The following is a 12,322-nucleotide window of genomic DNA, read 5'->3' as shown; positions in this document are numbered from 1 at the left end:
GCAGTCGAGTCTCCTGCTGGCCTCGTTTGCTCTGTGTTGGTGGGTCGGTGGGCGGCTGCCCAGGAAGATCCAGGACGTCGGATGGGGATCTCATGGTCCCTTCTGGCCTTAAACTGACTCTCTAGGGGGTGGCACAATTTGCTCACCTGCTGGCAGGGCTCAGGTCTGCGCAGGATTATAGTAGATTACTGAGGGCTCCCCCAGGCAGCGACACTCGCATGAGAACAGCCATGCTGCAAAACAGCGTGCCGGCGCCCGAGCCTCGGCAGGAACGGCGGAAGCACCCTAAAAGTGGGGGGCCACAGGAGCCCGAACCATGGCCCTGCCCCCTGAGCCACCAGCCCTGCACCATCTCTTCCCCCAAGGGCCTGCTGCTGCACCGCCCTCCTCTTCCCCCCAAGACCCCCTCGCTCGCTCCTCTCCGCCCCTCAACCCTATCGCTCGGCCTCAAGGCCAGTAAAAAGTGAGGGGGGGCCATGGCCCCCTGAGCCCCCCACACACATTCCAGCGCCCCGGTCTGTGGCGGTAAGACTTCTGGGCATGTCCCATGGCCCTTAGCGCTGCAAGAAACTGAGCCGCCCCATGCATTTGTTCCCAGTGCGCTGCAGGAGAGCGTCTGTCCTTCCTGGGCAGGCCTGCGGGGTGTAGGGAAGGCATGGGAGGACTGACGGCACTGAAGTGGCACTAGTCGGCATCCGGATTTCAGGGGGGCTGTGTTAGCAGCTGGGTCTGTGTGGGGCCAGGACTCCCGTCAGGAGCTAGAACGTGCCTTAGCTCTGCTGGGAAGAGACGGCTCTTGGGGCAGGGGCAGGGGTCCTGGCCTGTCACTGGGCTCAAAGGTGCCCCTACAATATACATAAATATTGAGGAGTGAAATCAGCTTTCGGGGCCTCAACCTAGAACCTGCTGAACGTCTTTCCTTCCAGCCCCCTCCCCCCGTTAAACTCAGCCCTGGTGGCTTGGTGCCCCCAGGGCTGTTACAGGCCAGGGGCTCCCTGATTGCAGAGGGCGAGGTTTTGGCCTCCCCCCAGGGGCTTTGCGCCTGGCAGGTGGTGTCCCCGGCGATGCTCACTGCACTGAGTCCTCTGCTCTTTCAGGTTAACGGGGAGAGGGTGAGCCTGCCGCACACCCTGGGCCCTCTGGGCAGTGTGACCAGGATCAGAAACCTGGTGACCATACAGACCCCAGCCAATGTGGAGATCCAGTTCAACGGCCGCCACACTTTGTTCGTCCGTGTGGGCCCGGAGTATCGGGCGCGGCTGTGCGGGATGTGTGGGAATTTCAACGACATCCGCAGGGACGACAAAGTCCTGCCCAGCGGGGAGAGAGCCCGGAGTGATGCAGAGTTCGGGAACGCCTGGAAGTCTGAGCCCAGCCCGGCCAGGTCTGGTATCCTGACGGAGCAGTGGGATCCCTGAGGACGTTGGGTTGCTGTTTACCAGAGAAATTAACCGAGGCTTTCGTGTTGGGACAGATCGTTGTGGGAGTGAAACTGCTGGACTGGGCTGGGAGGCAGAGCTCACAAACGAGGCTCTGGAAATTGGCAGTGGTGGGACAGCTGCTTGGTGACTCCTGTGGGAGATGAGTTTGGGTCTCAGGCCTGTTCCTGGTGGGACGGGCAGATGAATGGAGTGGAGTGAGGTGGGAGAGCTGGCTGAACAGATGAATGGAGCAGGTGGGGGCAGAGAGAGAAGGTGACAAACTGTTAGTCAATTACTCTTTAAAAACTAATTATTTCCTGTTCACTTCACTGTAGGTTGAGGACAGGACCTGTATGCGTGTGTCTGGGTGTGCCTATGAATCTGTGTGTGTGCCTCCGTGTGTACGTTGTGACAGGCTCCTCTTTCCCCACCCCTGCCTCTCCCCCGAGTCCCATCCCCTCACCTACAGCTGGGCCTCATTTATTCGTCTGCATGAGAAATCACAAGCTGGAGTGGCCCTGGGAGATGCGCTGTAGGTTGGTCCAGTGCATGTTACTGGGAGGCAAAGCTTACTACTGAGCTCAGAAGGTCCCCTGGTAGGAGGCGGGGTTGGGAGGGGCGGGTCAGACACTCATAGAAGATCAGGGTTGGAAGGGACCTCAGGAGGTCATCTAGTCCAACCCCCTGCTCAAAGCAGGACCAATCCCCAATTTTTGCCCCAGATCCCTAAATGGCCGCCTCCAGGATTGAGCTTGCAACCCCAGGTTTAGCAGGCCAATGCTCAAACCACTGAGCTATCCCTCTCCCCCACTCCCTAGGTGATACTAGAGAGAGCCAGTCCCTTTGCCCTGCCATGAGTACTGCTAACTTCCCTTTGTTCCAGGTGTTTGGATGACACCGGCTCCCCCGAGCCCTGCAGCGACCCCCTGGAGTTTGAAGAGCTCTGCGGGACCCTGACTAGCCAATCGGGACCGTTTGCCGAGTGCCACTGGCATGTGGACCCTGCCCCATTTTACTCCTCCTGCCTGTACGACATATGCCACTACGGGACGGCCAATGGGATGCTGTGCATGGCCATCGCCTCCTACGAAGAGCTGTGCAGCCTTCAGGGGATACGTGTTGGCGCGTGGAGATCATCTGCGCAGTGCCGTGAGCACCAGTCCCACCTGCAGGCCCAGGGGGAGAGCACTGGGTTGGGGAATTTGGGAGTGTGAGGTGTTGGCAATATTGAGATTGAGCCTGAAATTGTGGAGGAGCCATAAAGCCAATGACCTGATCCCCCGTAGTCATTAAAACCCTTTTTGGGTTTTGTCCTAGTCACATCCCCATTTGGGTATTTACATTCTTCCTCCTCCGTCCTCAAACAAGGATTCTCCTTCCCTTCCTGCCACAAATACTGTGCAGCGTTTCCGTAGGCTGTCACGTAGTGGCTGCACCTCACCCCAGGGGTGGCTGCATTTCAGCACCGCGTGAACAATCCCTGTACAGTATTTGTGTGGCTGCTAAAACAACGCTGGGTCCCACTCCTGAACTGGCTGCATGTCAGCGCTGACAGAGCCGCATTGCTCTGTGACTGCTAGCCTGCCGCTGTGCCCCTCCCCAGAAGTGGCCATGTTTCAGCCCCAATGAGCGGTCCCTGGGCTATTAATCTGCTGCCTGCACCCAGCCCAGGGGAGGCTGTATGCCAGCCTGAGCTGTGGGAACTCTGTGTAATTTGCAAAGTGCTTTTTGATGCGTTGAACTGGAAAGGCTCGAGAGACGTAGAGGTTGCCCTTAGAAATACAGGGGGTTGGGCAGATCAGAGAACAGCTGCAGATACAATCAACAGGTCGGCTTTGCTGCTGCTAAACTCTGATTCCCTCTGCAGCTGCGAGTGATCCCTGCCTTGCTCTGGCCTGCGGGGAGAACGAGTGGTGTGGAGAGCAGGCAGGGAGATGGGGCTGTTACTGCTACAGAGCTTCTGAGCCCATCCAAGTGGCTGACTATGGTAAAGAGCAATTTCTGGTCCCTTCCTCTGTCCTGATTTCCGCTGACACTCAAGGCACGGAAATCTATCCATGCTTTCCAAGGGAACCATCGCCGGCCGGGCTATGTCTGCCGCGAATGCCGTGGCTCAGTGAACTGGGGCAGCACTGGGACAGCAGATTTCCCAAGGTTACTTCTCTCATCACACAGTGTGAGGGCAGTGATTTGAGCCGAAGAGCAGGGGGCAAGGAGCTTGGCATGGGGTTGTTCTGGGGAAAGAGTTGGCAACACAGGTGACTCTGGGCTCTGATTCTGGCCCCGGCTCCCCATGTGTCTCCTAAATGTCCTGAACCTTTGTCATCCCAGGCGGAAAACAGGGTAGAAGGCGAGGCTGCTCGGGGGAGGGGAGGAGGTGGGACCTCCAGATTCAGACTGGGAGCCAGCTGTCTCCCCCTCCAAGCCCCCGTCGTCTGCCCGCTCCCCCTCTGCAGCTGGCTCCCAATCCTGGCCGTTAGGGGTCTCCCTGCAGTGCCCAGCGTGTGCCTGGCCTCTCAGCCACGGTGGGCGAGTTCTCGGAGATCTCATTGATGTGGGATTCCCAGGCACACGGAGAGTCTCCTCTTGTCCTGTGGGCTTGCAGCTCCGCAGCGCAGCTGGTCTCCGCCTGGCATGCCAGGAACCAGGGCACAGCCCCAGCCATGCCTAGAGAGGCCCCGTGGGATGGTCCCTGCCATGTACCTGTTCTCACTTCCCTTCCAGACTACCAGCTGGCCTGCAGTGGCGGTAACAGCTCAGTGTCCCTGTCCCGCTGCCTGCTCTTCTCCGACGGCTTCCCCTCGGAGGCCTTGCACCTGGCCGACCCCAGCTGCACCGGCACCCTCGTCAGGGAGAGACTTGTCTTCTACTTTGACAGCACACAACAGAGCTGCGGGACCACGGTGACGGTGAGGAGGAGGCTGGCGACTGGTCACAGCGTGCGGCCACGGGCACGGCCGCCCGCTCCTACCAGCCTACCCGCGCACGGGCACGCCCGCCCGCCCCGCCCCGCCCGCGGCCATGGGCGCGCCCGCCCGCCCCGCCCTGCCCCGCCCACGGGCGCGCCCGCCTGCCCCGCCCCGCCCCGCCCGCGGCCACGGGCGCCCGCCCACCCCGCCCCGCACGCGGCCACGGGCGCCCGCCCACCCCGCCCCGCACGCGGCCACGGGCGCCCGCCCGCCCCGCCCCGCCCGCGGCCACGGGCACGCCCGCCCGCCCCGCCCCGCCCGCGGCCACGGGCGCGCCCGCCCGCCCCGCCCCGCCCCGCCCGCGGCCACGGGCGCCCGCCCGCCCCGCCCCGCCCCGCCCGCGGCCACGGGCACGCCCGCCCGCCCCGACCCGCGCGCGGCCACATGTACCAACACATGGCCACGTGCACACCTGTGCACCCCGACCAGCACACAGCCATGTGCACGTGCACCAACATATGACCACGTAACACACCCACATGCGCCTACCAAAACATGGCCACATGAATATGCAGCAGCACACAGCCATGTGCACAAACACGTGGCCACATGTACACCCCCACACGTACCAACCCATGGCCCTGTGCACATCCCCTGCCAACACACTGCCCCCGGCACACATGCACAGTGCCACCGGTGCATAGACACAAACCCGAACACGCTTCCACATATCCAGACCGCCCCCCGCCCCCACAGACTAGCTCTCACACGCACAAACCCACACCCACTGGAACGAGTCATCCCCACACACCGTCCCACACCTGCAGCAGGGCACGCCGACATGGTGTCGCACGAGTGCCTGCATGAGGATGCACACCTCCGTAGGGTCACACAGCCAAGCACATCTTCAAACACGAGTCGACACGCTGGCCCCCCGCTCTGGCAGGCACCCCCCTCCCCCAGTCCAGTGGGCACTCACCAGGCGGGTAGGAGAGAGAAGGGCGGTGACCAGTGATGTGCGTTCTGTGCAAAGGAGGAGTGTGCCAGGGCCACGGGTGCCCTGTCGTGGCGGGAAGAGTGACGTGGATCCTGGGCATGGAGGGATTCGACTCTCACCACTGCTGCTGCTTCTGTGCCCCCGCAGGTCAACGCCACCCACGCCACTTACTCCAACGAGGTGCAGGGCCGGGTGGGCAACACCTATGGAGGGGTGATCAGCCGGGACAGGCTCCTCTTCTTGCACTTCTCCTGCGCCCAGCCACTGAGCTTCAACCTGTCCGTCCCAATGGCCATCCAGCCCATACAGGAGTGAGTAGGGCCGCAGGAGCCAGCAGGAGACTGGGCGCCCCTCCTCAGTGCCCCACCTCGCAGCCCACAGCACTGCCTCCACCCTGCGGCTTCGCAGGATTCCTTGCACAGCACCACTTCCCACCGCCCCTGGGTCCCACCCCGCTTTGGCTGCACTGGTTCCCACGACCCCTGGGTCCTGCAACCCCCTGGGTCCCGCCCCCACTTGCACTGCACCGGTTCCCACGACCCCTGGGTCCTGCCCCCTTGTCCCAGTTCCTGCAACCCCCTGGGTCCTGACCCCACTTGTGCTGCGCCGGTTCCCATGACCCCTGGGTCCTGCCCCCTTGTGCCAGTTCCTGCAACCCCCTGAGTCCCACCCCTCTAGCGCTGTGCTGGTTCCCATGACCCCTGAATCCACCTATCTTGCACCGCACCATTCCTGTGACCCCTGGGTGCACCTGCCTTGCACTGTGCCATTCCTATGACTTTTGGTCCCACATCCCCTTGAACCACTCTGGTTCACATGCCCCTTTGTTCCCACATCCCCTTGCTCACACTGGTCCTGTGGCCTCTGGTTCCCACCTCCTCTAGCACCTTGCTGATTCCCATGTACCCTTGAACCGTGCTGGTTCCTGTGACCCCTTATTCTCCTGCCCCTTTGCACCATGCTGGTTCCTGCCCCCCGTTCCTTGCAGCTCCTGGCACTTCATCAGTTCCCACAACCTCTTAAAGCTGCATTTGCCCACTGGTGCCACTAATGCCACACCCTGCCGCAGATACGTTACTTTTCTTCTCTAGCCTCCATCGAGTGATGTCTCTCTCTTCTGTTCTCACCTTCTTCCATAGTGTCGTTAACACAACCCTCCCCTCCGGCCAAGGGAGCTACCTGACCACCATGGTCCTGTATCAAGACCCTCGATACAGCAAACCCTTCACCCAGAGCCCCATCCCACTCACTGTCAACCACAGGGTCTACGTGGATATCAGGGTTTCGGGGTTGGACCCCAGCCACTTTGTGCTGACCTTGTCATCGTGCTGGGCCACTCCGGACCGAAACCCCTCCTCCAGCATCCGATGGGATCTCATCACCAACCAGTGAGCAGCTGGCCCTTCTGCTTCACATCACCTAGCAGAGAGGGGATGTGGGGTGAGGGTACAGAACAGGGGGTCTGGGCGACAGGACCCCTGGCTTCTATCCCTGGCTCTGGGAGGGGAGTGAGACCTAGTGGGTTAGAAGGGGGAGCTGAGAGTCCGGACTCCTGGGTTCTATCCCCAGCTCTGGGAGGGGAGTGGGGCATGGTGGGTTGGGGTGAGGAGGCTGAAAGTCCCGACTTCTGGGTTCCAACACTACGCTGGGCAGGGAGGAACCTGCAGTAGCCAAGTAGAGCTGGCTAACAGTGTCCAACCTACTGCTTGCTGTTTAGTGCCATGTCTGGTTGACCCCTGTGCCCTGTCCCTCACCCAGGTGCCCCAGCCTGCGAGATGGCACAGTGACAATCGAGGAGGACGGCGTCTCCACCATCAGCCGCTTCTCCTTCAATGTCTTCGAGTTCATCCCAGACTTAGAGCTGGTGTATCTGCACTGCCGGGTCCGGCTCTGCAGCCCCCAGGCGGCCACATGCACCATGGTGAGTGAGCACATGGGCAGACGAGCCAGGGGTAATGGGACCCTCCCCCTCCACACCAGGGAAGGGGATCTGCTCTGAGACTCCTTGGGAAACCTCCCCAGTGGTGCTAAGTGGCTTGGTGCAGCACAGGGCAGCCCTGGGTGGGCAAGAGACCGTGCTCTCAGCCTGGTCCACATGCAGCACCAAGGGACAAACCCAGACCAGGGCCCTGTCCAGATGTGGGGCTGAGTGTGACCATGGAAACCCCCTTGGTGTAGAGGGGAGCAGCTCCTGCCAGGTCCTCCTTGTGTGGTAGGATGGGGCCTGCAGTGCATCCCTGTGCCTTGTGAGCCGTCCCATGCAGCACTCTCATGCTGCTGTGCCCCAGCTGTCCCACCCCAGAGGTGGCTGCATCCCAGTGCCAGGCAAGCTGTCCCCAGCAGCATTGCCATGTGGCTGGGACCCAGCTGCCCCTCCCCAGAGGTGGCTGCATTCCCACATAAACAGGCTGCAAGGTCCTTTGCAGTGCTATCTGAGCCTCTGTGCCAAGGAGCCTCTTGCTACCCCCGTGCTGGGTGACTCCAGAGTGCCCCCTAGTGCTCAGTGCGGTGACAAGGCTCTGTTCTCCCCCTGCAGCATTGCGCCAGGCCGGGCTCTGCTGTGCAGGGCAGGAAGCCTCCATCGGGGGTCGTGTCCGCTGGCCCTTTCCTGAAGTACGACGAAGCTGCCGACCAAGGTGATTTGCAGCTGGCGCAGGCTCTGGTGCTGCCAGATGCCATCTGGGTTTGACGCTCAGGGTCTCCCTGGGGCTGGGAGCACCCAGCTGAGTGTGCAAGGGACAGCTGCTCAGTGAGTTTACCTGCAGTCCCAGGACACGCCAGTAGAGGGCAGGGGACACGCAGCTTTTCAGCCCCGAGATCAGAGCAGGAGTCTGGGGCGTCTGCCCTGGGGCCAGGAGCCCCCATTTGGCCATGTGTCGGACCAGCCAATTGGCTGGTCTCTGGTGCAGAGAGACCCAAGTGCTGGCACCACAGAGCCGTGCTGAATGGCACCGGCCGAGCTGGGGGGAGCCCAGGGCTGGGATAGCAGGGGCTCCGGGTCGGGAGTGAGGGGCACCAGCCGCGCTGTTGTGGGGAACCCAGGGATGGGATAGCAGGGGCTGCGGGTCGGGAGTGAGGGGCACCGGCCGAGCTGGTGGGAGCCCAGGGCTGGGATAGCAGGGGCTGCGGGTCGGGAGTGAGGGGCACCAGCCGCGCTGTTGTGGGGAACCCAGGGCTGGGATAGCAGGGGCTGCGGGTTGGGAGTGAGGGGCACCAGCCGCGCTGTTGTGGGGAACCCAGGGCTGGGATAGCAGGGGCTGCGGGTCGGGAGTGAGGGGCACCAGTCGCGCTGTTGTGGGGAACCCAGGGCTGGGATAGCAGGGGCTGCGGGTCAGGAGTGAGGGCACCAGCCGCGCTGTTGTGGGGAACCCAGGGCTGGGATAGCAGGGGCTGCGGGTCGGGAGTGAGGGGCACCAGCCGCGCTGTTGTGGGGAACCCAGGGCTGGGATAGCAGGGGCTGCGGGTTGGGAGTGAGGGGCACCAGCCGCGCTGTTGTGGGGAACCCAGGGCTGGGATAGCAGGGGCTGCGGGTCGGGAGTGAGGGGCACCAGTCGCGCTGTTGTGGGGAACCCAGGGCTGGGATAGCAGGGGCTGCGGGTCGGGAGTGAGGGCACCAGCCGCGCTGTTGTGGGGAACCCAGGGCTGGGATAGCAGGGGCTGCGGGTCGGGAGTGAGGGGCACCAGTCGCGCTGTTGTGGGGAACCCAGGGCTGGGATAGCAGGGGCTGTGGGCCGGGAGTGAGGGGCACCAGCCGCGCTGTTGTTGGGAACCCAGGGCTGGGATAGCAGGGGCTGCGGGTCGGGAGTGAGGGGCACCAGCCGCGCTGTTGTTGGGAACCCAGGGCTGGGATAGCAGGGGCTGCGGGTCGGGAGTGAGGGGCACCAGCCGCGTTGTTGTGGGGAACCCAGGGCTGGGATAGCAGGGGCTGCGGGTCGGGAGTGAGGGGCACCAGTCGCGCTGTTGTGGGGAACCCAGGGCTGGGATAGCAGGGGCTGCGGGTCGGGAGTGAGGGGCACCAGCCGCGCTGTTGTGGGGAACCCAGGGCTGGGATAGCAGGGGCTGCGGGTCGGGAGTGAGGGGCACCGGCCGAGCTGGTGGGAGCCCAGGGCTGCGATAGCAGGGGCTGCGGGTCGGGAGTGAGGGGCACCAGCCGCGCTGTTGTGGGGAACCCAGGGCTGGGATAGCAGGGGCTGCGGGTCGGGAGTGAGGGCACCAGCCGCGCTGTTGTGGGGAACCCAGGGCTGGGATAGCAGGGGCTGCGGGTCGGGAGTGAGGGGCACCAGCCGCGCTGTTGTTGGGAACCCAGGGCTGGGATAGCAGGGGCTGCGGGTCGGGAGTGAGGGGCACCAGCCGCGCTGTTGTTGGGAACCCAGGGCTGGGATAGCAGGGGCTGCGGGTCGGGAGTGAGGGGCACCAGCCGTGCTGTTGTTGGGAACCCAGGGCTGGGATAGCAGGGGCTGCGGGTCGGGAGTGAGGGGCACCAGTCGCGCTGTTGTTGGGAACCCAGGGCTGGGATAGCAGGGGCTGCGGGTCGGGAGTGAGGGGCACCAGCCGCGCTGTTGTGGGGAACCCAGGGCTGGGATAGCAGGGGCTGCGGGTCGGGAGTGAGGGGCACCAGCCGCGCTGTTGTGGGGAACCCAGGGCTGGGATAGCAGGGGCTGCGGGTCGGGAGTGAGGGGCACCAGCCGCGCTGTTGTGGGGAACCCAGGGCTGGGATAGCAGGGGCTGCGGGTCGGGAGTGAGGGGCACCAGCCGCGCTGTTGTGGGGAACCCAGGGCTGGGATAGCAGGGGCTGCGGGTCGGGAGTGAGGGGCACCAGCCGCGCTGTTGTGGGGAACCCAGGGCTGGGATAGCAGGGGCTGCGGGTCGGGAGTGAGGGGCACCAGCCGCGCTGTTGTGGGGAACCCAGGGCTGGGATAGCAGGGGCTGCGGGTCGGGAGTGAGGGGCACCGGCCGAGCTGGTGGGAGCCCAGGGCTGGGATAGCAGGGGCTGCGGGTCGGGAGTGAGGGGCACCAGTCGCGCTGTTGTGGGGAACCCAGGGCTGGGATAGCAGGGGCTGCGGGTCGGGAGTGAGGGGCACCAGCCGCGCTGTTGTGGGGAACCCAGGGCTGGGATAGCAGGGGCTGCGGGTCGGGAGTGAGGGGCACCAGCCGCGCTGTTGTGGGGAACCCAGGGCTGGGATAGCAGGGGCTGCGGGTCGGGAGTGAGGGGCACCAGTCGCGCTGTTGTGGGGAACCCAGGGCTGGGATAGCCGGGGCTGCGGGTCGGGAGTGAGGGGCACCAGCCGCGCTGTTGTGGGGAACCCAGGGCTGGGATAGCAGGGGCTGCGGGTCGGGAGTGAGGGGCACCAGTCGCGCTGTTGTGGGGAACCCAGGGCTGGGATAGCAGGGGCTGCGGGTCGGGAGTGAGGGGCACCAGCCGCGCTGTTGTGGGGAACCCAGGGCTGGGATAGCAGGGGCTGCGGGTCGGGAGTGAGGGGCACCAGTCGCGCTGTTGTGGGGAACCCAGGGCTGGGATAGCAGGGGCTGCGGGTCGGGAGTGAGGGGCACCAGCCGCGCTGTTGTGGGGAACCCAGGGCTGGGATAGCAGGGGCTGCGGGTTGGGAGTGAGGGGCACCAGTCGCGCTGTTGTGGGGAACCCAGGGCTGGGATAGCAGGGGCTGCAGGTCGGGAGTGAGGGGCACCAGCTGTGCTGGGTCTCGTTATCGCGCCACCCTCAGGCCAAGCGCCTTATGGGCCTGGCTTTTTTCCCCTCTCTCTGATCCACTCCCCCATCCCTGGTGGCTCAGGCCCTTGCTGGGACCCCAGCCCAGGGGGGAATCTGCCCCTCACAGCGCCCCCCCCCCCCCCCCCGGTGATGTGAAATGACATCTCTGCCTCTCTCTTTGCAGGTCTGCAGCTGGCCAGCGGGAGCCCTGAGTCACCCACCTGCTCCCCACTCCTGCAGCTGCTGCTCAGCACCTCCTGCCTGCTCCTTGCTGGAGCCCCCTGAGCCGGGGCCCAGGGCCAGGCCTGGGCAGGGGGTTCGAGGTGCAAGGCCTCAGGGAGCCCTGGGAGGGCAGGCAGGGGGTGGCCAGGCAGGCAGGCGGCCAGTCAGTGCTCTGGGAAGAGGGGCTGAGCTGGTCCCCTGCCCCCCAGCACCCTCACGGGGACCCAGTGAGGCCACAGCCCTAGCAGGTGAAGGAGGAGCCTGGGAGAACCAAGGGAATCCCAGTGCCCCCAGCCTGCCTGCCCCCGCTACGGTACGGGGTGAATAAAGTGAGTGCGAGACTCTCTGGGCTGTGACTAGTAGCCTGGCTTCGCCACAACAGGGCAGGGGGCTGGGAGCCAGGACTCCTGGGTTCGATCTCCAGCTCTGGCAGGGGAGGGGGTCTGATGGTCAGAGTGGGGGGTGGGGCTAGGACCCAGGATTCCTGGATTCTGATCCCAGCTCTGGCTGTGACCTTGGTCAGGTCCTTTCCCCTGGGTGCCTCTCTGCTCCTCTGTGAAATGAGGATGATGAACGGCCCCCTCTTTGGTGGGGGAGGCTCCGCGGCTGCCTGTGACTGGCCGTGGGCCCCTCGCCCGCCCTGGGAGCGGGGCTCGGGCTGCCAGTCACACGCCAGTCCCCTTGTGGCAGGGGTGGCCGGGGGCTCCACGACTGGACGTCCCTGCACTGTGTGCCCCAGCGCCCGTAATTAGCTGCCAGGCGCTCCCCAACAACCCACCTGCCAGCAGCCCCACACTAACAAACCCCTCCCCCAGCAACACAAACCCGCCCCCCCCCAGCAGCCCCACACTAACCAACCCCTCCCCCGGCAACACAAACCCGCCCCCGCCAGCAGCCCCACACTAACAAACCCCTCCCCCAGCAACACAAACCCGCCCCCGCCAGCAGCCCCACACTAACCAACCCCTCCCCCAGCAACACAAACCCGCCCCCGCCAGCAGCCCCACACTAACCAACCCCTCCCCCAGCAACACAAACCCGCCCCCGCCAGCAGCCCCACACTAAC

The 12,322-nt window shown here is 64.4% G+C and overlaps 1 protein-coding gene and 1 long non-coding RNA gene across 2 annotated transcripts in view; one reads left to right on the top strand and one right to left on the bottom strand.

Moving 5' to 3' along the window:
- LOC144279951 (IgGFc-binding protein-like) overlaps positions 1-1,418 on the top strand; it is a 67,016-nt gene extending 65,598 nt beyond the window's left edge. Inside the window, exon 30 of the mRNA XM_077841656.1 lies at positions 1,098-1,418. Coding sequence (XP_077697782.1) covers positions 1,098-1,418 — 321 coding nt within the window. The remainder of the gene's footprint in view (positions 1-1,097) is intronic.
- Positions 1,419-1,746: 328 nt separating this feature from the next.
- Positions 1,747-6,739, bottom strand: LOC144279459 (uncharacterized). Its single transcript, XR_013348677.1, has 3 exons — positions 6,644-6,739; positions 5,310-5,530; positions 1,747-4,311 (listed from the first exon to the last, which is right to left on the bottom strand). It is a non-coding gene; the product is annotated as an uncharacterized LOC144279459 (long non-coding RNA).
- Positions 6,740-12,322: the final 5,583 nt, after the last annotated feature.

This window comes from Eretmochelys imbricata, chromosome 24, assembly GCF_965152235.1.
Source record: "Eretmochelys imbricata isolate rEreImb1 chromosome 24, rEreImb1.hap1, whole genome shotgun sequence".
NCBI classification, from domain to species: Eukaryota; Metazoa; Chordata; order Testudines; family Cheloniidae; genus Eretmochelys; species Eretmochelys imbricata.
The sequence above is the reverse complement of the archived record's forward strand: the minus strand, read 5'-3'. Positions and strand labels throughout refer to the sequence as shown.